Raw genomic sequence first — 25,552 nt, 5'->3', positions numbered from 1 at the left:
GCATTCCCATCTAATAACAACCGCATTATTGGTCTTGGTATTTGTATTCGCGATGAGACTGATGCTTTTATTCACGCTAAAACTGAATGGGTTGAACCAAAATGTGAAGTTCATGTTGGAGAAACTCTTGGTTTTCTCTTTGCTTTATGGTGGATGCATGAATTCAATTTGGGCCCGGTTGATTTTGAACTAGACTCCAAATTGGTGGTTGATAGTTTTCGTCATCACAGGAAAGACTTTACGGAGTTCGGTGCTATTATTCAACATTGTAAAGTTCTTTTTTCCTTTTTTTTATATAAACTCTAGTGTTGAGTTTGTAAGAAGATAAACAAATGAGGTTGCTCACGCCTTGCTACGGCAATCCCATCTTAACCTAGAATCCAAATTATGATTGATATACCAAATTGTATCGAACACATTTTAATCAATGATATGCTATAAGCCCTTTTAGTGAAAAAACAATATAAAATAAACAAACTCTCAAATGATAGATATCTTGTGTCAAAGAAAAAAAAAATTTAAAAAAGTAAATTTTAATTTTTATAGTTTATGCAAGTGGATATTTATTTAAACTGTATATGAATTTTATCGTAAAACCCCATTTGAGAGCAACAATGCAAGAAGGGTTTTTGAGTATCCAATAACCGCACCTACCTTCCATCTTCATCATCTTCTTCTTCTTCATCTTATAGGCGGCGTCATTATATATTTCAATTCTCAATTCTCAATTCTATCTATGAATTTTGTTTCTCTTCACCCTTTTCCTTCTTCTTCTTCTTCTATCCATTTCACTCCATGGTTACTTTTCCGCACAATTTAATGTTCACTACTACCACCGTTGATACATTCAACAAGAGACTCGATTCTCTTATCCCTTTACAAAATTATCATTTTTTCAAAAAAACTCGTTCAGGCATTTCATCAAACATGTGGCGTAATGTTTCTAAACAAGCTTATAGAGGCTTGTTTCGTCCTCGTTTGAATTATTCACCACTTGCTCTTTCTCAAAATTCGATTTTTCCTCTTAATTCTGAGGTTTTATGTAACCCCAGAAAATTGAACATTACTGGGCATGTTCATAATTTTCATAATCATAAGTCTAGGTTTGAGTTAGTTGAGAATTTTGGTGGGTGTTGTTGTTCTAATAATTTTCTTTGTCAATTTGATACTAAAAGGTACTCTAGTGTTGCTGAGGCTGTTTCTTCTACTGATGTTGAAGAAGAGAGGAAATTTGATGGTGGTTATTGTTCTGAGGATTTGAGTTTTGGGTTTAATGCTAGAGGGTATTCTAGTTTTGCGGTGGCGATTTCTTTGGAGGAAGAGTCTGCATTGGTTGATGATGAAATTCGTGAGTTGTTGGAGGAGATGGAGAGAGAAGAGAGGAGAAAGATTGATGAATTTAGGTTAAAAAATGAGGCTGTTGCGGTTGAGGATTATGCCCCGGATGAGGAAGTTAAAGAGTTGTTGAAGGAGATGGAGAGAGAAGAGAGGAGAATGATTGATGAATTTAAGTTAAAAAATGAGGCTGCTACGAAGGAAGTTTATGCCCCGGATGAGGAAGTTAAAGAGTTGTTGAAGGAGATGGAGAAAGAAGAGAAGAGAAAAAATTATGAGGTTAGGTGGAATGGTATGACAGAGGTGAAATACAAGGAGTTAAGGAAAAGACAAGTGAAGATAGAGACTGAAGTGTGGGAAGAAGCTGCAAAGGAGTATAGGGACCTTTTGACTGATATGTGTGAACAGAAGTTGGCACCTAATTTGCCGTATATGAAGTCATTATTTCTTGGTTGGTTCGAGCCTTTAAAGGATGCAATCGAGAAGGAGCAAGAGATGTACCAGAGTGGAAAGAAGAGGACAATTTACGCGCCTTACTTTCTTCAGTTGCCGCCTGAAAAGATGGCCATAATTACTATGCATAAGATGATGGCGTTGTTGATGACAGGAAGTGAGAGAGGATCTGTTGGCACTACTAAGGTTGTCCAAACTGTCTGCACCGTAGGTGATGCCATTGAGCAAGAGGTGAGTGTGGGAAACTGCATTTCTTGTTTTTGTTTTTCGGACTACACATGTTATTAATAGCATCAATATGTTGATTGAAATAGTTTAGAATTATTTAGTTTCATGTTATTTAGACCGAGAAACACACATAGAAAACTCATGAGCGTGTGGGAGAAGTTTGAGGGGTTTTGAGGGAGAAGAGAGGTTAGTATATCGAGTAGGCAAAGATCCACAGAGTGACCTATAATGGCGAACAAAATTATGGCTTTCATTCTGTTTTTCATTGTAAGTTTTTATCAGTTTTTCCCAAAAAAAAGAAGTGTTTTATATTGTTATTTTACAATGCGTTTCGGAGGTAGGAATGGTGATTCCTTACCTGACAGGTATCTGTCGGCTTTATCTGATTGGAACTGGGGGTGGGAATCATGAAATGGAAATGGGGAGAAGTCTTTTGTGGGGATTTTTGTGTGAATGATCCGAAATGGGGAGTGCATCATCTGCTGCTCCACATTTTTCCTCCCTGCAAACCACATTCACACACTGACATGTGCGAGTGAGTATGCAGAACTATAAGACTTGATGAGCTTGAAGATGTGGTCTTTCTAACAACAAAAAGTTTTTTTATTTCCATTTATTCTGAACAAAAAGATTTTTTAGGAATAGCATTATATGTATATAGTATGCTAATCCACTCTCTTGCTATTGGTGTAACCTTATATTATATCTGCATATTGTTACACTGTAGGCTAGAATACACAGGTTCTTGGAAAAGACTAGAAAGAAAAAGCATGATAAAGGCAAGAAAAATGAAACAGTTGAGTCCACCGAAGTCAACAAGGAAGAGGAGAAACTGCGAAAAAAAGTCATTAATTTGATGAAAAAGCAAAAGCTTGTTGCAGTGAAAGGAATAATGAAGGGCCTCGATGATACAAAACCATGGGGACCAGTTATGAAGACAAAGGTCTATATAGTCTCTTCCACACACTCGAAATGTTCGTGTTGCTATTTATTTGTTGTTTCTTAATAATAACAAGATCATATCCTCTTCCCCATTGCACAGGTAGGAAGCCGTTTGGTTGAACTTTTGACGCAAACAGCATATATACAACCACCATCAGATCAGTCAGAGGATGGTGCAATTGATATCCGTCCTGCATTTGTTCATACATTTAGAACAACGACAATTGGAGCAAGGTGAGCTTTGATCTCTGCCTCGTGATTAAATTAAATTTTTCAGCAGCATTTTTTTATTGTTTCTCTGTTTTTTTTTTGTTTTGTTTTGTTTAAACAGGAAAACAGGCAGAAAATATGGTGTCATTGAATGCGATCCTCTAATTCTTAAAGGGCTTGACCGAACTGTAAGTATATTCTATTGCCTTCTATTCTTTTTAGTTGAAATTCAAATTGAATTGCTCACCATTATAGATATCTTAAGCAGCATATTTAGTATTGTTATTTCTCAGGTTATTGAGGCTTTAGTTTGGAAAGGAGAGTTTCAATATGGGCATCTCAAGTGTTTCTAGTGTTGCTATTTGTAACTGATATATTTAGTTATTGAATTGAATCGAAGTTAGAAATTTTTTAGCATGTAATAATGTCAATGCTTGACCAGAAGAATCATAGGATCTAGACGATAAAGATAGGATATGTGGGAATATGGGTGAAGAGATAAGAGAAAAATGTATGAGAAGAATAAAAGTTGGTATATGCTGTCAAAAAATTAAAAGTTGGTATATATATATATGACAATCTAGCTTCAGCAAAAATGCAAAATCTTGACAATTTAAATTTAACCATTTTCCTACACTCTTAAATACATATTATTTCTATATACTGGATAACTTAATGCATTTATAATCCCACTGGTCAGAAAGACGATATTTTGTGATTTACCGGGGACTACCTGAAATATAATCCTAAGTGAACAACCCATCCGTAAAAAGATATAAATCCTTGATAACATCGCAGAGATGGGCTGTTTTTGGTGTCATGTGGTTTATTTGGTTGGTTCATTATACTCATATTCAAAGATAGACATTTATCTTCAAGCTGATGAATTTGGTTCTTGCTTAACCCATTGAGGGAGCAATCTCCAGCAATATGCTCTGTAGTTCTTGTCATTCTCTCTCTCTCTCTCTCTCTCTCGTTGTTTACTAATGGTGTGTATGATTCACTGAAGCACCAAATAATAATATGCATAATAGCACAGGACAAATACTCCAGTCACAACACTACTCTGTAATGTATATTGTTTGGTGGAATGATAAGGTGGTTTGGGAATAATAGAAGGGCTGGAGAGATAAGAGGTTGTGCGTTTAACTCCCCCTACTAAGCACAAGTATAATAATGTAAAATTTACTTTATGTATATTGTTCATTTCGATTTCATTTCAATTTACTTTTATGTATAGAATCAATAAACACCATTATGTATATTGTTCATTTCAATTTCAATTTCATTTCAATTTCGATTGCATCCTACACTGTTTGTATATTTTATGTTAAAAGTGTTATCTCCGATTTTCACGGATTCTATAAATTCTTGATTTTTTTTTCTTCTTTTTTCAACAGGCAAGAAGTATGGTAATTCCTTATATGCCTATGTTGGTTCCACCAATCAAGTGGACAGGGTATTATAACTTAACACGTTTTGGTGCTGTCTTGCTTAACTTTTGCTTATCAATTTTATGCTTACGAATGATTTAAAACTTTTCTTTTACCTTATGTTATAAATTGGGGCTTGGTGGTTTAATCAACCAATATAATCATGTAAAAAAAAATCAGCACAATCAATCACTAAGCCCATGGTCAGAAATCCCATATTCACGTGTGGATGTTAAGCAACATATAAGTGAGAGGACTCATACTCAATGCCTTACGGTTTTGGGTTAAGATGTGGTGTCCAATTCACATGTGTGATTGCTCTAAGTCCAATGTGATGATCCCCCGGGCTCCCCTTCTGACCCAACAGTGGGCATCAGAGCCGATGGCTCGACCGACTTCTTGTATCAAAAGTCCTCCTGACATTGTGGTGGTCAGCCAGAGTGTCCTGTTGAAGTTGTGTGCTAACGACGGTGCATGTGAATTAAAAAGCTTCCGCTTAAGGGAGAGATTTCCCAGATGAATGGATGAACTCTCCCTTGAGGGAGAGATTGGTTGTGTATCAAAGTGTGGGTTAAAGTCCACATTGGGTGAACAAGTGGATGTTGAGCAACATAAGTGGGAGAACCCATATACCCAATGCGCTAACGTTTTGGGTTAAGATGTGGCGGTGTCTAATTCACGTGTTGCCTTAATTTATGCCCAATGTGATGATCCCCCAGACTCCTTCGTGACCCAACAAGTTCTATGTCTACAAAACGTTGTATATTGCTGTTTTTCTTCTTTTTGATGAATGACTATCGTGGTTCTGATTCTCGATTTTCCCTATGATGTACTTTCACAGTTATGACAAAGGTGGGCACTTGTTCTTACCCTCTTATGTCATGCGTACTCATGGAGTCAAGCAGCAACGTGAGGCTGTTAAGATAGCCCCTAGGAAGCAACTAGAGCCTGTATTTGAGGTCTGAATTTATTATAATTTTCATGCAATTTTTGTAATGTTATATTATATTTGTTTCATATTTTTTTGTCGATGTAAGAATTTTTTTAATAAATAAACATCTAAAACTCTTGTGATTAGGCTCTGGATACTCTTGGGAATACAAAATGGAGGGTAAATAAAAACGTGCTCAGTATTGTGGACAGGATATGGGCTAGTGGAGGCCGACTTGCTGATTTGGTGGACCGCAGTGATGTAAGTTCAACTATAAGTTGCTTTTTTCTTTTTGTTTTTTATGGATATTTATTGTTGGTTGTTAGCTTATTTTACTTTTTTGTGTGTAAATACTCAAGATTTAGGAATTATTAATCTTGTATTATATACTTAAAGAAACTTATGGTTGATTATTGTTTGAAATGGTGCTCAACTTTCTATTGCAGCTGGATTTACCTAAGGAGCCAGAAACTGATGATGAAGCTCAGAAAAAGAAATGGAAATGGAAGGTCAAATCTGTGAAGAAAGAGAACAGAGAGAGATATTCACAACGTTGTGACGTAGAACTTAAACTGGCTGTATGCTTCCTTAACCTTTATGTGCATTAGTTTGTTGTCCTTATTTTTTGTTGAGTAACTCATTTATATCTGTGGTTGCAGGTAGCACGTAAAATGAAGGATGAAGAGTTTTTTTACTACCCACACAACGTTGATTTTCGCGGTCGCGCATATCCAATGCATCCACACTTAAATCACCTCGGTTCAGATTTATGCCGAGGGATATTGGAATTTGCGGATGGACGCCCTCTTGGAAAGTCTGGTCTGCAGTGGTTGAAGATACACCTGGCAAATCTATATGGTGGCGGTGTTGATAAACTATCTAATGAAGGTCGCATAGCGTTTATCGAAAATCATCTTGATGAGATATTTGATTCTGCTGAAAGAACTATGGAAGGGAGACGATGGTGGTTGAATGCAGAAGATCCATTCCAGTTCTTAGCTGCATGCATAACTCTAAGTGAAGCCTTAAGCACTTCTGATCCAGAATCATTTATATCACATATTCCAGTGCATCAGGTATTTTTATGGTGTGAATGAACTTTGACATATCAAAATATGCTAGGGTGTTCATAGTTTTGCTTGGATTGCGTTTTTGAGGTTGACACAGCAATGTCTTGTATGAATTGAGTTGAAACTACTAGTGGAGTACTTCTTCTGAAACAGACACCGCACTCCACAATGAAGAAAAGAAATAAGTTTCAATTTTTCTATATCATTTTTCTTCATATGTCAGGCACTCATTGTTTTGTGTAACAGTCACCAGCTTAATCTATTCATACCAAACCAGTTAGTCATCTTATGTAATAGTCGTCGTTGTCAAGTTTCATTGTTATCATTATTAACGTTTATAATGTACCGTGTTCATTAACTAATCACTATTTGTACTATGATTTTTTGCCATAGGATGGCTCCTGCAACGGTTTGCAACATTATGCTGCTTTAGGAAGAGACAAGGTAAATAACCTTTGTCAATTTGCTTTCCCTGTGTCCTTTTCCAATTTATGAGTTTCAAGTACTTAGTCCTAGGTATTAAAGATCAAGTTAAGGAATGAATATCACTTCTGAATGTAACTGTGTGTCAAGACTTTGATGGTTGTTGAAAATGATTTTGGCTTGAGTAACTTACAGTTACATTACATCATACTTTGTATATTTTCACTTAGGTGGCGGAAGGCCAAAAATCCGTCATATAAACACGTCATTGCAGCGGCGGCCTATGGCGCTGTCATGGCGTACATCCCTTCATAAATTGCATTTGGAGGTTCTAAAAAATTCCGCCAGGTTGGCGCCATGGCCACCATGTAAAAACACTGACTTAGGTATTAATGCATTCACGTGCTTTCACTCAACAACTTAAACTTTGGAGATAGCCGGTTCATATCAAGCCTCTTTGACATGCGATATTGAGTTCAAGCATTGTTGCCTTTCTTCTTCTGATAGAAGTTGAATTTCAATATAAGGTTGGACTGTAACAGTTGTATTTGTAACAGTTGTATTTGTACAGGGGTCAGCAGGGACGGATCCAGAAACTTTAAGTAGTGGGGGCGATATATATATTCATTCTAATTCTAAAAATTTTAATTTTAACGAAGTAGTTGAGTTCAAGGAGTTAATGAACTCCTCTTAGAATCTATTGTTTAGAAAAATTTGAGTTTGATTTTGGGGAGAACAATTTTTTTTTCTTTAAATTTTACTTATTTTGCGGCCAATCTCTAAATTAACAGGGTCATTCTCATAAAAATTGGAGAGTAATACCAAAAACATTTTAGTATTACCATGATATATAATAATATAATATATCTTGTGAAGAAAAATGGAACCAATTAAGACCACTGGACAGCCCATCCCTCATATTTTACTGAGTAGACCAGAAAAATTAATCAAACATTCATTCAATAAATAAATATAACAAATAAGTAATACATACATCAATATATATATGAAAAATTGTTCAAAATATAGTGGGGGCCTAAGCCCACACACCACCCAACGTAGGTCCGTCTCTGGGTCAGTATATACTTAGTTGTATAAACAGTTGTTAACTGTATTGTTAGAAGATAGCTGACTCAGCATATTCTGTCATTCTGTTATAATATAATCTATTTGTGCCATCAAAGGCTCCATCTTTATATGTATATATTTGTGTATCATACTGAATCATCAATCGATGAATCATTTAGCCAAATACTTAGAACTGATTACTCAGGTTTCCTTGCTAACCCAACACTTGTCCACAATTTCCCTCACTTTCTTTCAAATCTAGCTTCATATCTTGCGCCATTTCTTAGAAAGTTCACTTAACGGTCATTTTTTTGGGATGATTGGTGCATGTTATTGCTATTTGGGTTTTTTAACCGTGAATTGTAAAAAATGGCTCTGGGTGAAACATATGCTTTTGGTTTCATGTATCGATTTTTGAGTGGACATTTATGATTATCGTGTGATTTGCGAGAACTCTTAAATATTTCAAAAATGAAATGCTTTCTATTTTAGTACGTGGTCAACCTTAGCATGTGTTCTATTTTTCATTTTTGAACAAAACTACTCCATATTGCAGATGGTAGATGTCTATATAATTTATTATTTTTATGTACTTTTATTTAGATAGGGGCTGCTGCTGTCAATCTAGTTGCAGGAGAGAAGCCGGCTGATGTTTACTCGGGAATAGCAGCTAGGTGAGTATTTGTGTATATTGTTACATATAGTTTAAAAGTTAAGATACCAACAATGAACTTTTTGAGCACTGGATTGCCAAATATTCTCCATGGCTTTTTATTTTTTATCGAGGAGGATTGTTTTTTATTGAAGAGCTTAAGGTTTTAGTTTCAATTAGTTATTTGACCTATTTTTATATCTGGGAAATTTTGGTGAGTGTGGAAGTATCCAAGGTCTTCTTTGTGGGTTACGTTCAACAAACCTAGAAGTAGCAGTTGCTTTTAGTGTTTATAGACAGCATGCAGACTTTCCTGCATTTTGTAAAGGGTTTTATGATAGTTTGAAGATAAATGGAAGCAGTGTTTCACCACTTTGTTCATTTGTTGCTAAGGAGGATATCTTATTGTGCTCTTACATATTTATTTTTCTTTCTACTAAAATTTCATTTATAAAAATTAAGGAGGTTTATAGAACAATTGATATTCCTGATATTTTATTACTTATTTTTTACTTGAATTGTGAGAGGTAGTTTTTGTAAAAACAAATCATAAACAAACAATATTTGTGCAGGGTAGCAGAAATCATGCGAATAGATGCTCAGAAAGACCCCACAAGTTTTCCTGATGTTCGTCATGCAAAGACTTTGATGAATCAGGTTATATGCTATTTTTTTTTTAGGGTAAATAGTGTCATACCCCCCTGCAAAATAGGCGAGTTTTGCGTTACCCCCCTGCAAAATATTTTTTTGAGATTACCCCCCTGCAATGTCAAGATTCCTTGCGTTACCCCCCTGGCTCAACAAGTGGGCATATGACATGGAAGAATCTTGACGTGGCATGACACGTGGAATTTAATTTATTTTTTATTTATTTTTAATTGCCAACTCATTAATTAATGTGAGTTTTTAATTAAAAAAATGAAAAAAAAACTTAAAAGTTGTTATATTTTTATGAACTTACTTAAAAGAAAGTTTTTTTTTTGACTAAAAGTTGTTATTATATATATATATATATATATAAAAAATTCTTATATATATATAATAACTAATAATAGAGTAACCAAAAAAAAAACGAAGATGAAAAAAAAACTAATAATAATAATAATAGTAACCAAAAAACTAATAATAATAATAATAATAGAGTAACCAAAAAAAAAAACTGCAATCACATAATAACGCAAGAACAATCGCTTTGCCCTAACCTCAAATTGAAATTGAAAACGAAGAACAATCGCTGCATATGAACGGAACGAAAAAAAAAAGTTTCTTTAAATAAAAAAAATTCTTTAAGAAAAAACTTTAAAAAAAAGTTTCTTTAAAAAAAGTTTTTTTTTAAAAAAAAAAAGTTTCTTTAAAAAAAATGATTTCTTTAAAAAAAAGTTACCGTAAAAAAAAAGTTCCTTTAAAAAAAAAAGTTTTTTTCATTTTTTTTTTAATTAAAAAATAAATAATTACTGAGTTGGCAATTAAAAATAAATAAAAAATAAATTAATTTCCACGTGTCATGCCACGTCAAGATTCGTCCATGTCATATGCCCACTTGTTGAGCCAGGGGGGTAACGCAAGGAATCTTGACATTGCAGGGGGGTAATCTCAAAAAAATATTTTGCAGGGGGGGTAACGCAAAACTCGCCTATTTTGCAGGGGGGTATGACACTATTTACCCTTTTTTTTACGGGAAGTTATGTGCTATTTGTTTGGTGTGATATGGTTCATATTTTAGAAGGAGAAATTGGGACTTGTAGCTGTTGAAAGAACAAAATATAGTTCACCTGGAATCTAAACCTGAGTGAAAATAATTTGTTCCCTGACCAATTCTAGTCAATGCTTGTGTTTTTTCGTTTCCATTCCTTATCTCAAAACTGATTTCCCGCTGATTGAACTTTGTCTAGGTCGATAGAAAAATGGTTAAGCAGACAGTGATGACATCAGTGTACGGTGTCACATATATTGGTGCACGTGAACAGATAAAGAGGAGGTTGAAAGAAAGAGGTGCTATTGCAGATGATTCAGAGCTCTTTGGTGCTGCTTGTTATGCTGCAAAGGTTAGAGGGTTAAAATGGCTGTTTTAAATACTGTGTCCTTGTTAATTATGTAGTGTTTGTTTCATCTTAATTTTCTTCTCAGGTAACCTTAATTGCCTTAGAGGAAATGTTTCAAGGCGCACGTAGTATCATGAACTGGCTTGGTGACTGTGCAAAAGTATGTTACAGTACTCCTTTTACTTAAATGTCTACAATAGACGGTGCATATTGTCACTTAGAAATGGAAAGGATGGATATAAAATGCTAATCTCTTGAGGGAGGGAGAGTTATTTAATTGTGTTATGCTATGATTATGACTAAGATAATTGGAACAGGTAATTGCATCTGAAAATCAACCGGTGCGTTGGACCACTCCTCTTGGACTTCCTGTGGTACAACCTTACCGTAAACTAGGAAGGCATATTGTGAGTGCAACATAGTTTTCCTGGAATTTTACATCATCAGTAAAGTTCTCATGATTTCTAGCTGTCTCAATAAGCTTTAATTATTGTTATATGTGTTGCAGGTCAAAACTTCACTTCAGATGTTGACATTGCAACGAGAAACAGATAAGGTAATTTAACAGTATTTATTGGCTTTTTGACGCATAAAGTAATTACCGCATAAAATAACTATTGAATAAAAAACATAAAATATCATGCTTGGGGATTATGATCCTGTTGGGCTTCACACACTCGCACATGTCATTCACGAGCATTTTGCTCTGACTATCTTGAATGACAGGCTTCTGCAGACCAAACGTTTCTCTGGAGTTTTAGATGATGATGATTATTATTATTATTATTATTATTATTATTATTATTATTATTATTATTAATTTATTATTATTATTATTATTATTATTATTATTATTATTATTATTATTATTATTATTATTATTATTATTATTATTATTATTATTATTATTATGTTTATGTACCCAGTTTATTTAATATCTTCATATAAACAAGTTTGCAAACATTTCTAGCATGGTTTATAATATTGGAGAAAATTAGTATTTTGATTTGACTTATATTCTCCAAATCTAAATTTTATGCTAAAATATTCTAGGTCATGGTCAAGCGGCAAAGAACAGCATTTCCACCAAATTTTGTTCACTCACTCGATGGTTCTCATATGATGATGACTGCACTTGCCTGCAAAAAGGCAGGCTTGAGTTTTGCAGGTATTTCCATTTTAGACTATTTCCTTAGTTTTTGTATTAGACGCTACTAAGCTATGAGGGAAACCCTACTACTAACTGAACTCATGGTTCCATGCATATTCGATCTATTAAAATTGTGACACTGGTGATCAATGATTGATTTATATGCTTGTAGGGGTTCATGATTCATACTGGACGCATGCGTGTGATGTTGATAATATGAACAGAATACTGAGAGAGAAGTTTGTAGAACTTTATGAAGCCCCGATTCTTGAAAATGTATGTGCTTTAATTGCTCATTCTTTATATCCTATGCATATCTTGTTCTTGAGTATATTTTACTTTGGTGATATTTATTTCTTATGTATAAATTTGTATGTAAATAAACAGCAGATATTTCATTTCCACCTTCTCCATTGCTTAAAAAGAAAAGACTTAAATGCACTTTCTTTCCTGATCCTGTTTCGTATTACCTCACCTAGTTTTAAGCCAAACGAAAAAGATGCAAAAACCATGCTATTGTGTTATTTAACAAGATTCAGAATTATTATTGGTTAATAGTGTATCTTAGTTTATTTGATTTTGAATTTGATTTGAACTGTGCACCTTATTCTATTTTTTATTTTTTCACATTATTGTTTAACCTCTTGTTTGTTTAATTTGTGAACAGTTACTGGAAAACTTTCAAGAATCTTTCCCATCTTTATCATTTCCACCTTTACCTGAACGTGGAGACTTTGACATGAACGAAGTTTTAGAGTCACCATATTTCTTCAACTGATACTGTCTTCATAAGCTAGCTTGGATTGGATTCAGTCTTTCAGCCCTTACTGACAGTAGTTGTCTGTGTGAGCTCGGCGCAAGAACGATATATCTTCTGTATGTACTCATTGTAGGGGCTATTTCAGTGGCTGTATATATATCTTCAAGGGCATGGAGGGTTTTTAGGATGACCCTTGTGGGACGATGACATGTTCATCCTACTTTTTGATGCGTAGATGATTATTTCTTTATGACGGTTGAGGGCTATTGAAGCTGGTGCAAATATGCAACAATCAGGACTCGGGAAGCAACATCTAAGTTAAAGTTTGCATTTTCCGTCACTACAGCGCGAACAATAGATTTCATTTATTTATTTAAGAATCTGGGGAACTTTTCACAGTTTGAGTAGAAAATGTTACCAAATTCAATTCCTTAGTCACCATGAAAATTAAGCCATAGGATAGCTGCAGAGAATTATACACTATACAAGTTTTTCTCTTGTAAATATAGGACATGTTTGAATTAGTGTACCAACATGAGTTATAGTAAATAATTATTTTTACAAGTTTCACATTCCTCTTTGCCATTGGATTTGATGAAATGTCATGAATAAACGACTAAAGGAAGATTGAGTTTCATGCAATGAAAATTTTCTGCAATAGAATCTCAACCGTACATCTATCTCTGACATGTGCAGTTGAAGTGATAAAAGTGGATTGAATGAAGATTTCATAGGACTTTGTTCAGTTATAATACCAGCAGAGTGAATTTCAATCCAATTAAACGGGTCTATACTTTTCTGTATAAAAAATTAAAATGATTTTTTGACACATGTATGCATCATTTATTATTTATTAACGGTTAATGTACTAATATATGGTTAATTTTTATGTAGTAGATGATTAATTGATATTATGTATTGGGTGTGATTTTTAAGAAAACAATAGAGGAAGGGTTTAGCTTTCAATTTATTATCAATGTCTACTTTGTATTGCTCTTTGTTTTCTAATGAAATGCAAGAATCATTGGGTCTATAAACAATGAGAGCTTCTTTTTTCACCTTCATACGTTTTTGTAAAATTCCTCATTTTTTTTGGGTACATAAACTAAGACAGGAAAAAAGAAACAAAAAGAACTAAGCTCTAGGGTAGGCCACCCTAAGAGCATCAGTTGAGATTAACTCCTTCATATCATTAGGCCGATATTTGCCTTAAACTAATGAATTCCTCATTTTTATCTTTATAGATAAAATAATCCCTCTCTAAAACTATATTTTTGGATAGTGTTTAGAAATATACTTTCACTAGTTTTTTTTTTTTTTTTTTTTTTTTATAGGAAACAAACTTTCATTAGAAAAAGGCTGAAAAACAGCCAAACACAATACAATTAGTAGCAGATTTTTTTGCATAATTTGACATAACAGAAGCATTGGGAGCTGCCCCTACCCAAGTTCTATTTCCCACTAATCTAGCCAAAGAAGCTAAGTTATGAGCATCAATATATTGAGATGGTAGCTCAAGATTGTAGGGAACATTCACTAGTTAAAAGCATGCTAAAGAGTACTTTCTGAGGTATGTGGAACTGAAAAAAAAAAAATAGACATTTGAAAGTATAATTCCCGAGATAAACAATTTTTATATAGAAATTTCTTTTTGCGCTCCATGTATATCTCACGCACCTTGTTTATTTCTATTTTATTTAGCGGACGTTATATAAATGAGAAATTTGAGAAGGGCACCTCATATACATGAATTGTTTAGGATTTTATACGTCTAATTGAATAAATAAAACTAATGGAGGATAAAGAAGAGAAGGGCGAAGGAAATTGTAGTGTGTGGTGGCGAGCACAAATATCTATTTTGAAAATTTTCAGAATCTATAATTAAAATATTTTCAATATAAATTTGGTTAAAAAACTACATTCCAAAACTACACCAAATTCAAAACGTAGATTCCAAACTGGTTTATAAAATTGGTTTTAAGAGTATTGTTTTTAACTATGTTTGGTGTATTAAATTTAAAGTTCTCAAAATTAAAAGGATCAGTTAGTTGTAAAATTTAGATACCAATTTTGTTCTCATAGATAGATCTGGCGACATATGTTGATTGTTGAGCGATCGAATATTGTTACTTTAATATGTTATTACAAGGACGAACTCACGATAGAAGAAAACATCGAATGAATTATTATGATTCGCATTATTGATAGTTAGACAGAGGAAATTGCAAAAGCTTTCTTTTTATATAATTACTTTTTAATACTAACCATAACCTTTTACTCTCCTCTGGAAGCAAATAACAAGCGAAACAAAATTGTTATCGAATAATAAATGTTTCTCATGCTTAAATGCTTAAATATGTTTCCAAAGGACAGCAGCAGTTGTCTATGATTTTTGGGTTAATCTTCATTGGTAGTATTGGCCACTTGATTCAGAACTTCTCATAGAAACAAAAGCAACTCGCTATGCAATTCATGTGACTGTACACGAGGGAGGCATGTCATTAGTAATAAGCAAAGTCGAACTCAACCGGCAATGTTAACTACTTTTAGACCTTATACCCTGCCCTTTCTCAGTTATACTACTTACAGTAGTCCTTTCACCAACAAACTTGATCATTCTCTCAGTTCAGCTTAGCAAAGAAAGTAGGTCGCTGAAAGTCATACATTATCCAGCTCTACGGAAGTATGTCAATACTGAGCAGGTTCAGCCAGATCCTTCACTGATACATTCTCAGGTAAATATGCAGAGTCTGAACTCCTTTCTTCCACTGAACAATGTTTTACTTCATCCTATCTCAGTAGCCATATTTATCATTCAAGGAAGTTCGCCCATCACCTGATTGTCCTGCACAGAATAAAGATATGTATGATCATGAGGTCAGAATATTCAATCATGAGGTAAGAATATTGAACCTAATTATGCTTACCTTTGGGAGGAACCCATGTTGCATTATTTGTCTCATCAGTTAAAAATGATGGTTTTTCAGGCCCAAGCACTCGTTTAGGCCTCTTCTCTTGGCTTTCATCTCTTACATCATCAGCAGCATATAGTCCCTTTTTGTACTTCAATAATAGTGCCACAGCATCCTCAGCCGTTTGTTCACCTGAGGTGGAAGACGTCGACTGCTGAGAGGCATCACTACTGCTTGTTCCAGTTATCTCAACTTGCTTCCGTTTTCTTAAAATTAGACCAGGAGCAGCAGACTGAATTCTAGATTCCAGTGAAGTGCTTGCATCATCATCACCACCCAAAATTTTGTTCCTGTCTTTGTAGTCAACAAACTGATCAGATTCGTCCATCTCATGCGGATGAAGAGAGGTCGCCAGCTGTTGCTTATCATCTGTAACCCTGTCCTCTACAGCTCCAAGCCACTGAGGCTTTGGGACAACAAATACAGCATTCTCAGTCTCCGATTTGTCATGCCCAGGTTGTGACTTATCCAAATCCACAGTTGTGGCTGCAGGTTTCGCTTCATTAACAGAGTCATCTGCCTTAACACAAGCATCACTAATTTTCTGGGTTTCCACATGTGGTTTATTGTCAGATACCATAACACAAGCATCACTAAATTTCTGGGTTTCCACATGTGGTTTATTGTTGTCTTCCTTCGCACAAGGCTCACTGCTTTTCTGGGTTTCTGCAGGTGGTTTCTTCATGATAGTAGAGGCAACTTCTTCGGGTTTTTCTGGTTTGGGCTCTAGTGCTTTTAACTCTCTTTTCTTAGCAGCTTCTCCTGTTGGGTCAGCAATCTTCAACAGGTAGGATAACCTATCTAGCTCAGACTGAAGAGTTGCTAATTCGTTCTCAAGCTTCGCACTTTTATCATACACTGACATAAAAGAAAGAAATCAACAAGGATAAGAACTGTAATCAAATACCTACATTCATCTTAAGACCCATAGTTGCACAAAATGATATAGAAAATGCTAAAAATAAAACATTCATTTATCAGTATTACTGTTACATGGAAGGTTGTCAAAACCAACATCCTACCTAAATCAGGATATGGGTCATAAAACGTATGATTATAAACCAGATTATAAGATTTAAAAAGACATAAATATCTTTTTGCTCTTTGTAAATACATCACCTTTTACTTCCAATCCTTGTAAAAATATTTGTTTGGCTTTTAGACCTTGCATATATACCACTTTTGTTTTAAATTCTTGTTTTGTTTTAGTCTCTATAATATTTATTTTTGTTGGATCATTATATTTAAGAAATATGGGCTACATAAGGACTAAAATCAATATGACGCATACTGCAGGGAGCCAAGGATCAATTCCAACAAGAATAAATTTTAAAGGGACTAAAACAAAACAAGAACTAAAATCAATTTTAAGGACAAAAAACAAACAAATTTTGTACATGGATTTAGGTATTTATTTTGCAGTTGTTGCATGTCTATTTTATTTAATATGATTATTAAAAAGTATTTACAGTAAGAGAACGAACACAAAATTCAAACATTTCGTAGAAGGCTTAACAAGTGAAACTCAGAACAAGCAGTAGAAAGCTTATGTACTAATGTTTAAGGCATAGTAGTTAATCCCGGATCCCGGAGCGGAGCGGCCAGCCCCAAAACTGGGATAGCGGCATCCCGGGGAGCGGGATGGCCGGGATGCCGCTATTATTTTTTATTTATTTATAAATTACATAAATAATACTATAAACATATAATTAATGTAAAATTAAACAAACATCTCAAAATCCATAAAACATTCATAAATTAAAAATTAAAAACACAAATCTCAAGTCTACAACACCTTCTTTATCTTTGTCAAAAAAAAAAAAACACCTTCTTCATCATAAAGTAACTAAAAATTACCAACAAAAGTCAAGCAAAATAAATAAGCAAAAGTCAAGTCTCCAACACTTAGATTAATAAAGTAACTAAAAATTAAAACTCGAGTTCATCATAAAGTCTAAGTCTAATCATCCGAGGTTGAAGAAGAAACACCAGATGAAGGTTGAAGAAGAAACAGCAGATGAAGGTTGAAGAAGTTTGGATCTTGAGAGTGAGAGAAGATAGTACGATAGCGTGAGAGAAAGAATGAATTGCGGCTAGGGTTTAGTTAGGAGTAAGTAACAGTTTTAAAGGTAAAAAACCAATTTTACCCTTACTAAAATGAGTGAGATTTCAAAAATGGCCTTTAAAACCCATGAAAACAAAATCTCAGTCCTAACCCGGGATGGCAACCCGGGACCCGCTCCGCTCCGGTCCACTGGGAACCTGCTGGGATCCCACCGAGAAGCTTAGCTGCGCCGCTCCATCCCATCCCGTCCCGGCAGAGCTCCGCTCCGCTCTGCTCCACCGGGATCCCACTGGGATCGCCCGGGATTGACTACCATGGTTTAAGGAAATGAACGAATAAACTTAACTGTATCATGTGATCGTATGAGTATAATTACAATTTTAAAAACAAGGTTACAGCACATGTAAAGAACATACATAAAGTAACATTGCCGTAAGCATATGACTATGGAAAAACAAAAGTTCATTTGAATGTCAAACCTGAAAAGTTCAAAAGACACTAAAGGGGTGTAATTGTGTAAAGCTTAATATAAGAAGAGAACAATCACCTAGTTGAGATGAAAGTCCAGACATGTAAGCATCAAGTGAATCATCAACCTCAGCTTGTTGTGTGGTACTCTCGGACAACATTCTGTTCTTCTCAGTCATAAGCAACTCATTCTTTTCATCCATTTCCTTCACAATAGTATCTCTCTTATCAAGAAGAGTCTCTGCAGTCTCGATTGACTGGTTGTCACCGGGCTTCTTTTGAGAAGGCTTTTTCTTTGTACGGTCATAAAATTCATCATCATCATCATCGCTGAACAATGCAGAATAACCAAAATGTCTGTTAGTTTTAGCACATCATTTTAAGTGTTGTATGAGAAAGCCAAGCAAAGCAGATCAAATATCGACCCAAAGGAACACATAATTTGAAGAAATAAATACAAACAAGTACAAAAGCCTTAAGCAGATCAAATATGTAGTTATCTTCACTTGATTCAAGCATGAGATTCTTACCTAAAATAATCTTCTTCTTCTTCCACTGCACCTTTCTTCTTCCCATGAGATGGCTTTCCCGTACGTGCACCTAAACTTTCTTTAATACTATCATTCAGTGTTTCTTCCAAATTTTCAAGTTCTTCCAATATCTATCCAATTAAAACAATGTCAGCTTAACCGCTTACGTGCTCATGCATCAATATTTACAATCACAGAATATGGAGAACAATAATAAGCAAGGTTCTTGATTAATTAATTTTCTCCAACATTACCTGTGCCATTCTTTGCTCATTCCTAGCAATCTGAGTCTGTTGACCCTGAGTTAACCCACCCTGAGAAATGTCTTTAACTCGTATAGCATTTATTTCTTTCTTCATGTTACCAATCTGCAAAAAACAAATGCACACAGATATCAGGAAATCTTTTGAGTATACCATCTTAAAAAACAGCCAAACAGGACAATGTATTCTGTTGCAAGGGGAGAGTTTCTGTGTGTGGGTACAAATATCATCATCAATGCTCATCCTTTAGGAGATGTCTGCTGCATTTGAGACTATAACTTCAATTTACTTTTAAGTTGTGAGGCCACGCTATAACCTCTTAGTTTAGTCGTTTGGAGGGGTGGGTTGGGTAGCCCAATTGGTTTGAGCTAAGGGTTAAAGGAATGGGAGGTCCAGGGTTCAAACCTGGGCAAAGGGAAAAAAAAATTAATTTGGCCCGTTTCAAATAAAAGTTTAGTCGTTTGGGATATTATCTTGGTGGAGATAGGGATTCTGAGTGCAGCAGTAGGAAAAAGGTTCCAAATAGTTAGGAAGAGATGAAATGAGAACAAGCATTAGTTGCACTGGTTTCTAGGTCTATAGGCGATACAGTTAGCATTTTATTTGAAGATTATAATTCATTAATGAAATAATCGGCACAGGAAACCAAATTAACAATAATTACACACCTTTTCCATTCTTTTTATTATTTTCTCACGGGTTTTTTCCTGTTTTTCTGTAAGCTGTCCTTTATATGACTGCCACGTTATTTCTTCAACATCATCCTGAAATCAGAAGACAAAAATGGTCAACCCGAGCTTTCACGTAAAGTATATTCTATCATAAAAAACTTGAACAAATAATTAGGTAGTTCAAAGGAAGAACCATATAGATCATATACTGTGTCATAATTACCTCATCTTCTTCAATGGCATCCTCACCCATACCCCATGATATACCCTCAGCAGCAGATGCTTCCAGCTTTGCTCGTCGGAGTGAAGCTTCCCTATCACGCATTACTTCCCGCATCTTCATTTCTCTTTTAAGTTTTACATTTGTCTCCTACAAATTAAAACCAATAAGAAAATAAGCTAATTTCAGCAAAAATCTGAAGAACAAAGTTAAGAATTTCCAAGACAGGAAGCTTCTCACTTTCTCAGATTCTCTCTCACATCTTTTTTTCATTTTCTCTTTATTTCTGTTACATTCTAACTGGTTATTGATTTTAAATTATGCCATTCAAAACAAGCCAAATAAAAAGGGAAATGTTCACAGTACATCAAGTAAGAATGTAGTTGTCTATAGCCATATATTTCAAAATATAGAATTATCTTTCATTGGGTTAGGAGTTTCTGGCACGGCATCTTTATACGGACAGTCTTATTTGTTAGCGGCCAACACTCGGTGGAATTTAGTCCCACATCGGATAGATAGGACTCTTGAGAAGAGTTTATAAAGAGGAGGCAATCCTCACCTTACAAGCCGGTTTTGTAAGGATGAGTTAGGCCTCGATATTCGTGACATGGTATCAGAGCCTATCGGGTCTATCGTTGGGCTTCCGACATCGTTCACGCTTCAGGCCCATTGGGCCGGGCTGAAGCGTGAGGGGGTGTGTTAGCGGCCAACACTCGGTGGAATTTAGTCCCACATCGGATAGATAGGACTCTTGAGAAGAGTTTATAAAGAGGAGGCAATCCTCACCTTACAAGCCGGTTTTGTAAGGATGAGTTAGGCCTCGATATTCGTGACATTATTGCCATATTTTTATTCTTGATTTTCTTTCTCGGATGATACGTAAGGTAGAGGCATTGTTTCCCTGTTCACAACTTTCACCTTCTGTTAAGTGCTCCACACTCTTTGGTGAATAGTTAATGATAATGCATTATTGACACATAAAAAATGTCTCATTTGCACTTTTTCTGTCTCAAAATAATTGTCACATTACAATATCAATGCAATATTTATTATTTTTTTCATTTATATAGCCATATATTTGTTGAATTTCACTCCACTTAACTACTCCACTAACTACAATTGTTTTAGTAAATGATTCTAATTTTACCATTACAATCAACACAACTAATCATTTTCTTAACAACCGTGCACAACTAATCATAAGGAGGAAACTGGAAAATGAAAGATAGTGCTATGACTTAGGAACTTCTGAAAATTAACTAAAGTTGGGAATAATAGTTAATCCATTTTCAATGATAGTTGATGATTAACGAAGATGGATAAAATAAATATTGGACTTGGCTTTATTTCAATGATAGTTGAAAATTTGTCCACCAAAACTGCGGAAATTTAAATCCATGCCTAATGAATGAGTGGATAACTCAAAAGTCGAGTTTAATCTGATAAGCAAGAATGTGCAAGAACATATTATGAAGGATGCTGTAAATAAAGTAAGGATTTACATAATGTACACAACAGCTAACGGAGTGCCGAACAGATTTACTATGTTCATCCTATATATTTAATTCCATAATGATTAAAGTCAAAGCTGATATTTGGTAATTTAACTTGGTGGAGAATGCATTTGCTAAACCAAAAACCATACAAATAGGGATCAGGCTCCTCAAAAGAGAGCATGTCTCTAAAGGGAGCCCTCCATTGATTTAATTGAAGGCAAGATTTTATCCCACAAAAAAATCTAAGAGTGAATATATCCTTACTTTATCATCTAAAAACAAGCACACTTCAAAGGATCTTTTTTTTATAAGTGAAAATCTAACACTCAAGAAAATATGACAATAACTTATATAAAGAAATCATAACACCGGAAATTTGTGAAGGTCCATAATCCTAAGAACATAAAATACTTTCAGCTATGACACTGTCGCTCTTTTAAAACAATATCAAGACACATCATCAAATAATAGTGGTGAACGGCAATAAATTAATGAAAAAAGAAAAACATAGGAAGACCAGATCTTACAGGAGGCATCAACTCCGATGGTCCTTGAAGAATAAATATCCGAGATGACCTGTAAATGGAAAAACATATGTGCAATATTGGTTCAAGAAAGCACAAAAATAATACAAACTACACAAAAATCCTTGTTTGTGAGCAAAGTGAAAATTCAATACAAAAATACCTACCGGCCAAATCGAATGACATCACCAACATGCAAGTCAATGTACGTGTTTTTCTCCACCTAAACAAATAGGAAAGGAAATGAAGCTATGTCAGTGATGTCTAAAGAGTATAAAGTTAGAAATCTGCAGATATTTTTCTTTTTACTGACAGCTGAATCCAATCTTTTAATAAAAAGCTGCTAAGGTACTACAAGGTGAAAATGTTAAATTATACCGCATTGATTGTGAGTATCAATTGATCTCGCAATTTCTGCCAACTTTAGAGCTGTTAATATAATGCTGGACATATATTTTGCTTACCCGAGGGTACAATACAAGATGTTTCCAAGGTTAGTTCTGCTAAAGTTAAAGTAGGTCCAGACATGATATTGGTCTGGAAAAACAAGAGGGAACTTGGTGCAGGTGGAAACAATTTAGATGCAAACCAAGTAGCAAAAAAGGAAGATGAAGGTTTTTCTACGAAAGAGAGATTATGTTCATGACTTTGAAGTTCAGACAAAGGTTTCAGCAAAAGCATATCTGAATGAGCAACACCAGCATATAAATATGTTTAGCTGACTCTCCGATCAACATAGTAGCGTAGATTGCATGTTAAAGACCGTTGTTATACCTTACTTAAAAGTATTAAATAGAAGGAAGAGGAATATATCCAAAATATAAAAATAAAGGACCAAAGGCATAAATGGAAAAAGTAACAATTCTTGCATGTCTGTCACAGGGTATATTTTGCACATGAAAATAGTTATCAAACAGAAGGATCACAAAATCATATTTGATGTATCAAAGATTTAAAAAATCATTAAAATATCAGAGGAGGAGAAAAAACAATGCAATACCTGATTTTTGTTCAAAAATGTGCCATGAGTACTCCCGAGATCATAGAGATATGCATCTCCTCTTCTCTTAAACTGTATAACTAAAATGAGACAAATAAAAGTCTAGGTAGGTAAGAATCATGAGACATTTTTTCGAAAGTCTAACTGTTAGTGAAATTCACAAATGTAATGTGCAGGTTTAACATGAGTTCCAGGTCTTTTCAAAATGGATGGGTGTAATCAGGTCGCATTGGCATTATAATAGGGTAGTCAACGATGGGTTTATATCATCTGATGTATGTCAGGAAGTAATCAATGTCTAATTTTCTCAAACTGAACAACTCAACTGTTTAATCTTCATTCTGGTTGAAGAATTCAGAACACTACATAAAGAAAAAGATTATAAGGTATTTGCTTTTGTTAAATGCTTAGGTGTTATGTGATGATATGAGATATGATCATCTAGTAAGTTAACCAGTCTGTGGTGGTCCTAAGAAGCAAGAAGGCTTGTTATAAGGAATTTTTTTTTTAAAATTTCTTGGCATTGAGATTGTTCAGTCAAGAAATGGCATTGTTAATAAGCAAAGCTAGTACCCATGTAGTATATTGTTGCTACAACTAACTACCTATAGTATAACATAAAGATCTTAACTAACTGATTTGCCCAGCAGCATCTAACGCTCAGCTACAGTGGTATATACTCTAATGTGTATGTATGTGCGCGTGCGCACGTGTCAGATTCAAATCACAAAGGATATAATGAAGATTGCCAGGTTTTTCCGTCTCAAACTTAGTTCCACTAACACATTAGTGTCATTGGCATTATGGTTAATTATAATAAATTAAACAAGTTTCATGTGTAGCATAGCATCAACACTTCAAACACTTCAAATTGAAGGATTGCCATTATAGTGGATTAAACTAAACTAAAATAAACTAGTTTCCTATATATCACCGGCACTTCAAATTAAAGGGGTGTCTTCCACTTGTCAGACACCAACACTAACACGTGTCATTGCATACAATCACTTCCATTTTTCTAAATTACTACCAGTGTCTACATGTAAGTGTCGTGTATGTGTCTGTCCTTAATAGTAATTTACATACCAAGCACATAAATATATATATATATCAAACTGTGAGCAAGAATTAGTGATCATTAGTAGCATACCAGCATGAAACCTAGAAATAGTAGGATGTTCAAGCACAAAGTCACAAAGATCCAATCTTCCAAACATATAAGCACCTTTCTCATGCCTGTGAACCAAATCAACAACAACAAAAACACATTTTCAGTTCAAGTATATAATAGAATAAAAAAAATTGCAAAACAAATATATAAAGTAATGAGAAACATACACATTAAATTTATCAATAATGGAACCATCCTTGAGAACCTCAAGATAGAATTCATGGCAAGGTGCAGCACTCCAATTAGGAATCTTATACGGAACCGCTACACCTTGAGAAGGTTTAGGGGTTTTAAAATCCGACGGTGGAGGTGGTTCGGGAAATAACGAATTGGTGGTGGAATCAGACGGTGGTGGCGGTGGTTCTGGAAATGATGAATTAGTGGTGGAATCGGAAGGTGGCAGTTTTTTAGGTAGTGATGAATTGGTGGTGGAATCGGACGGTGGTGGTGGTTCGGGAAACGATGAATTGGTGGTGGAATCGGACGGTGGTAGTTGTTCAGGTAGTGATGAATTGGTGGTGGAATGAGACGGTGGCGGTGATAGTGGTGGTTGATTGGTGGTGGATTGGGAAGAGTGAGGATTAGGATTAGGGTTTTTGGGAGGTGGAGGACCCATTGAGTTCGTCATTGTAAGTCGAAGAATTGAGAGCAACTAACTACAACGGTTTGAATTTGTTTCTCTTTGGATATTCAGAAGTACGAATTAACAGGACTAATCAGAGATAAACCATCACATTGATTTCTAATATAATCGTTTCCTTTCTAACAGTAGTTTTAGATTTTTGATCATTAATATTTTTTTTAATTATTTATTATAAAAAATTATGAAAATTTTATATTCTGAAAATATTTATCGAGAAAAATTAAACAACATTTTATGAGTTAATATTTATTTTTATATATTAATAAATAATTATAATCAAAATAGATTATATAAATAGTGTTATACAATTCTCAAACGATAATTAAAAAGGAACGGAGGGTATATGTTTGGTTGTAAAATTGATTTTTAGCGGATTAATTATGTAAAATTAGAGTATAATATTAGAGAGCGGTTTTTTTTCATCATTGTTATCCAGGCCACTAGACTGTGTAATTTGATTCGAAAGTAAGTTGTAGCATAATGATTCAAGCTTCTCCAGTCGCAGTTGTAGGATATCGAACAATGATCATTCTTATGAAGTACAACGACAATCACTACCAGACCAACTAACGATTGATTATTAGAGAGCGACTCTGGTGATAACAGTTGGTTATCGTGAGAAATGAGAAAATTTAATTATATTTTTTTTAAGAAAAAATATTAACAGTTTAAATTAAAATTGATTAAGTTGCTCTTCCTTCCATTCAATTCATTTTCTTTCATCTCTCCTTTAACCCTTGAATAAGTTGTTTTCAAAATATATTGTCATCCCTAGACCTCTTAATTAGGGCATGGTAATGCTTACTTAGGAGAGTTATGTGAGTTCTAG

The 25,552-nt window shown here is 34.5% G+C and overlaps 2 protein-coding genes across 2 annotated transcripts; one reads left to right on the top strand and one right to left on the bottom strand.

Moving 5' to 3' along the window:
* Positions 1 to 549: 549 nt before the first annotated feature.
* On the top strand, positions 550 to 13,269 carry LOC123889870 (DNA-directed RNA polymerase 2, chloroplastic/mitochondrial-like). The gene is made up of 19 exons (XM_045939379.1): positions 550 to 2,019; positions 2,744 to 2,959; positions 3,059 to 3,192; positions 3,290 to 3,356; positions 4,569 to 4,627; positions 5,443 to 5,560; positions 5,680 to 5,793; positions 5,979 to 6,110; positions 6,192 to 6,608; positions 6,996 to 7,046; positions 8,697 to 8,767; positions 9,318 to 9,402; positions 10,638 to 10,790; positions 10,873 to 10,947; positions 11,105 to 11,194; positions 11,296 to 11,343; positions 11,841 to 11,955; positions 12,110 to 12,213; positions 12,605 to 13,269. Exons 1-19 carry the CDS (start codon positions 796 to 798, stop codon positions 12,713 to 12,715), a joined length of 3,384 nt encoding a protein of 1,127 aa, XP_045795335.1. The 5' UTR covers positions 550 to 795; the 3' UTR covers positions 12,716 to 13,269.
* A 1,650-nt stretch (positions 13,270 to 14,919) lies between these two features.
* Positions 14,920 to 24,844, bottom strand: LOC123889872 (kanadaptin). Its single transcript, XM_045939382.1, has 12 exons — positions 24,248 to 24,844; positions 24,060 to 24,145; positions 22,910 to 22,989; positions 22,077 to 22,132; positions 21,913 to 21,961; positions 19,890 to 20,036; positions 19,664 to 19,759; positions 18,987 to 19,100; positions 18,733 to 18,863; positions 18,282 to 18,532; positions 15,625 to 16,527; positions 14,920 to 15,542 (listed from the first exon to the last, which is right to left on the bottom strand). Exons 1-12 carry the CDS (start codon positions 24,706 to 24,708, stop codon positions 15,493 to 15,495), a joined length of 2,424 nt encoding a protein of 807 aa, XP_045795338.1. The 5' UTR covers positions 24,709 to 24,844; the 3' UTR covers positions 14,920 to 15,492.
* Between the last annotated feature and the right edge of the window lie 708 nt (positions 24,845 to 25,552).

Source organism: Trifolium pratense, linkage group LG6, assembly GCF_020283565.1.
Source record: "Trifolium pratense cultivar HEN17-A07 linkage group LG6, ARS_RC_1.1, whole genome shotgun sequence".
In the NCBI taxonomy this organism is placed as follows: Eukaryota; Viridiplantae; Streptophyta; class Magnoliopsida; order Fabales; family Fabaceae; genus Trifolium; species Trifolium pratense.
Note: the sequence above shows the minus strand (reverse complement) of the source record. Positions and strands in the feature narration are given on the sequence as shown.

Coding starts and splice junctions, on each gene's coding strand:
- LOC123889870 (XM_045939379.1), top strand. CDS start 796: ATGGTTACTTTTCCGCACAATTTAATGTTCACTACTACCACCGTTGAT. Junction 4,628..5,442: donor CCACCAATCAAGTGGACAGG/GTATTATAACTT, acceptor GTACTTTCACAG/TTATGACAAAGGTGGGCACT. Junction 11,956..12,109: donor GGCAGGCTTGAGTTTTGCAG/GTATTTCCATTT, acceptor ATATGCTTGTAG/GGGTTCATGATTCATACTGG.
- LOC123889872 (XM_045939382.1), bottom strand. CDS start 24,708: ATGACGAACTCAATGGGTCCTCCACCTCCCAAAAACCCTAATCCTAAT. Junction 18,533..18,732: donor GAAGAAGAAGATTATTTTAG/GTAAGAATCTCA, acceptor TGCATTGTTCAG/CGATGATGATGATGATGAAT. Junction 15,543..15,624: donor AACATGGGTTCCTCCCAAAG/GTAAGCATAATT, acceptor TATTCTGTGCAG/GACAATCAGGTGATGGGCGA.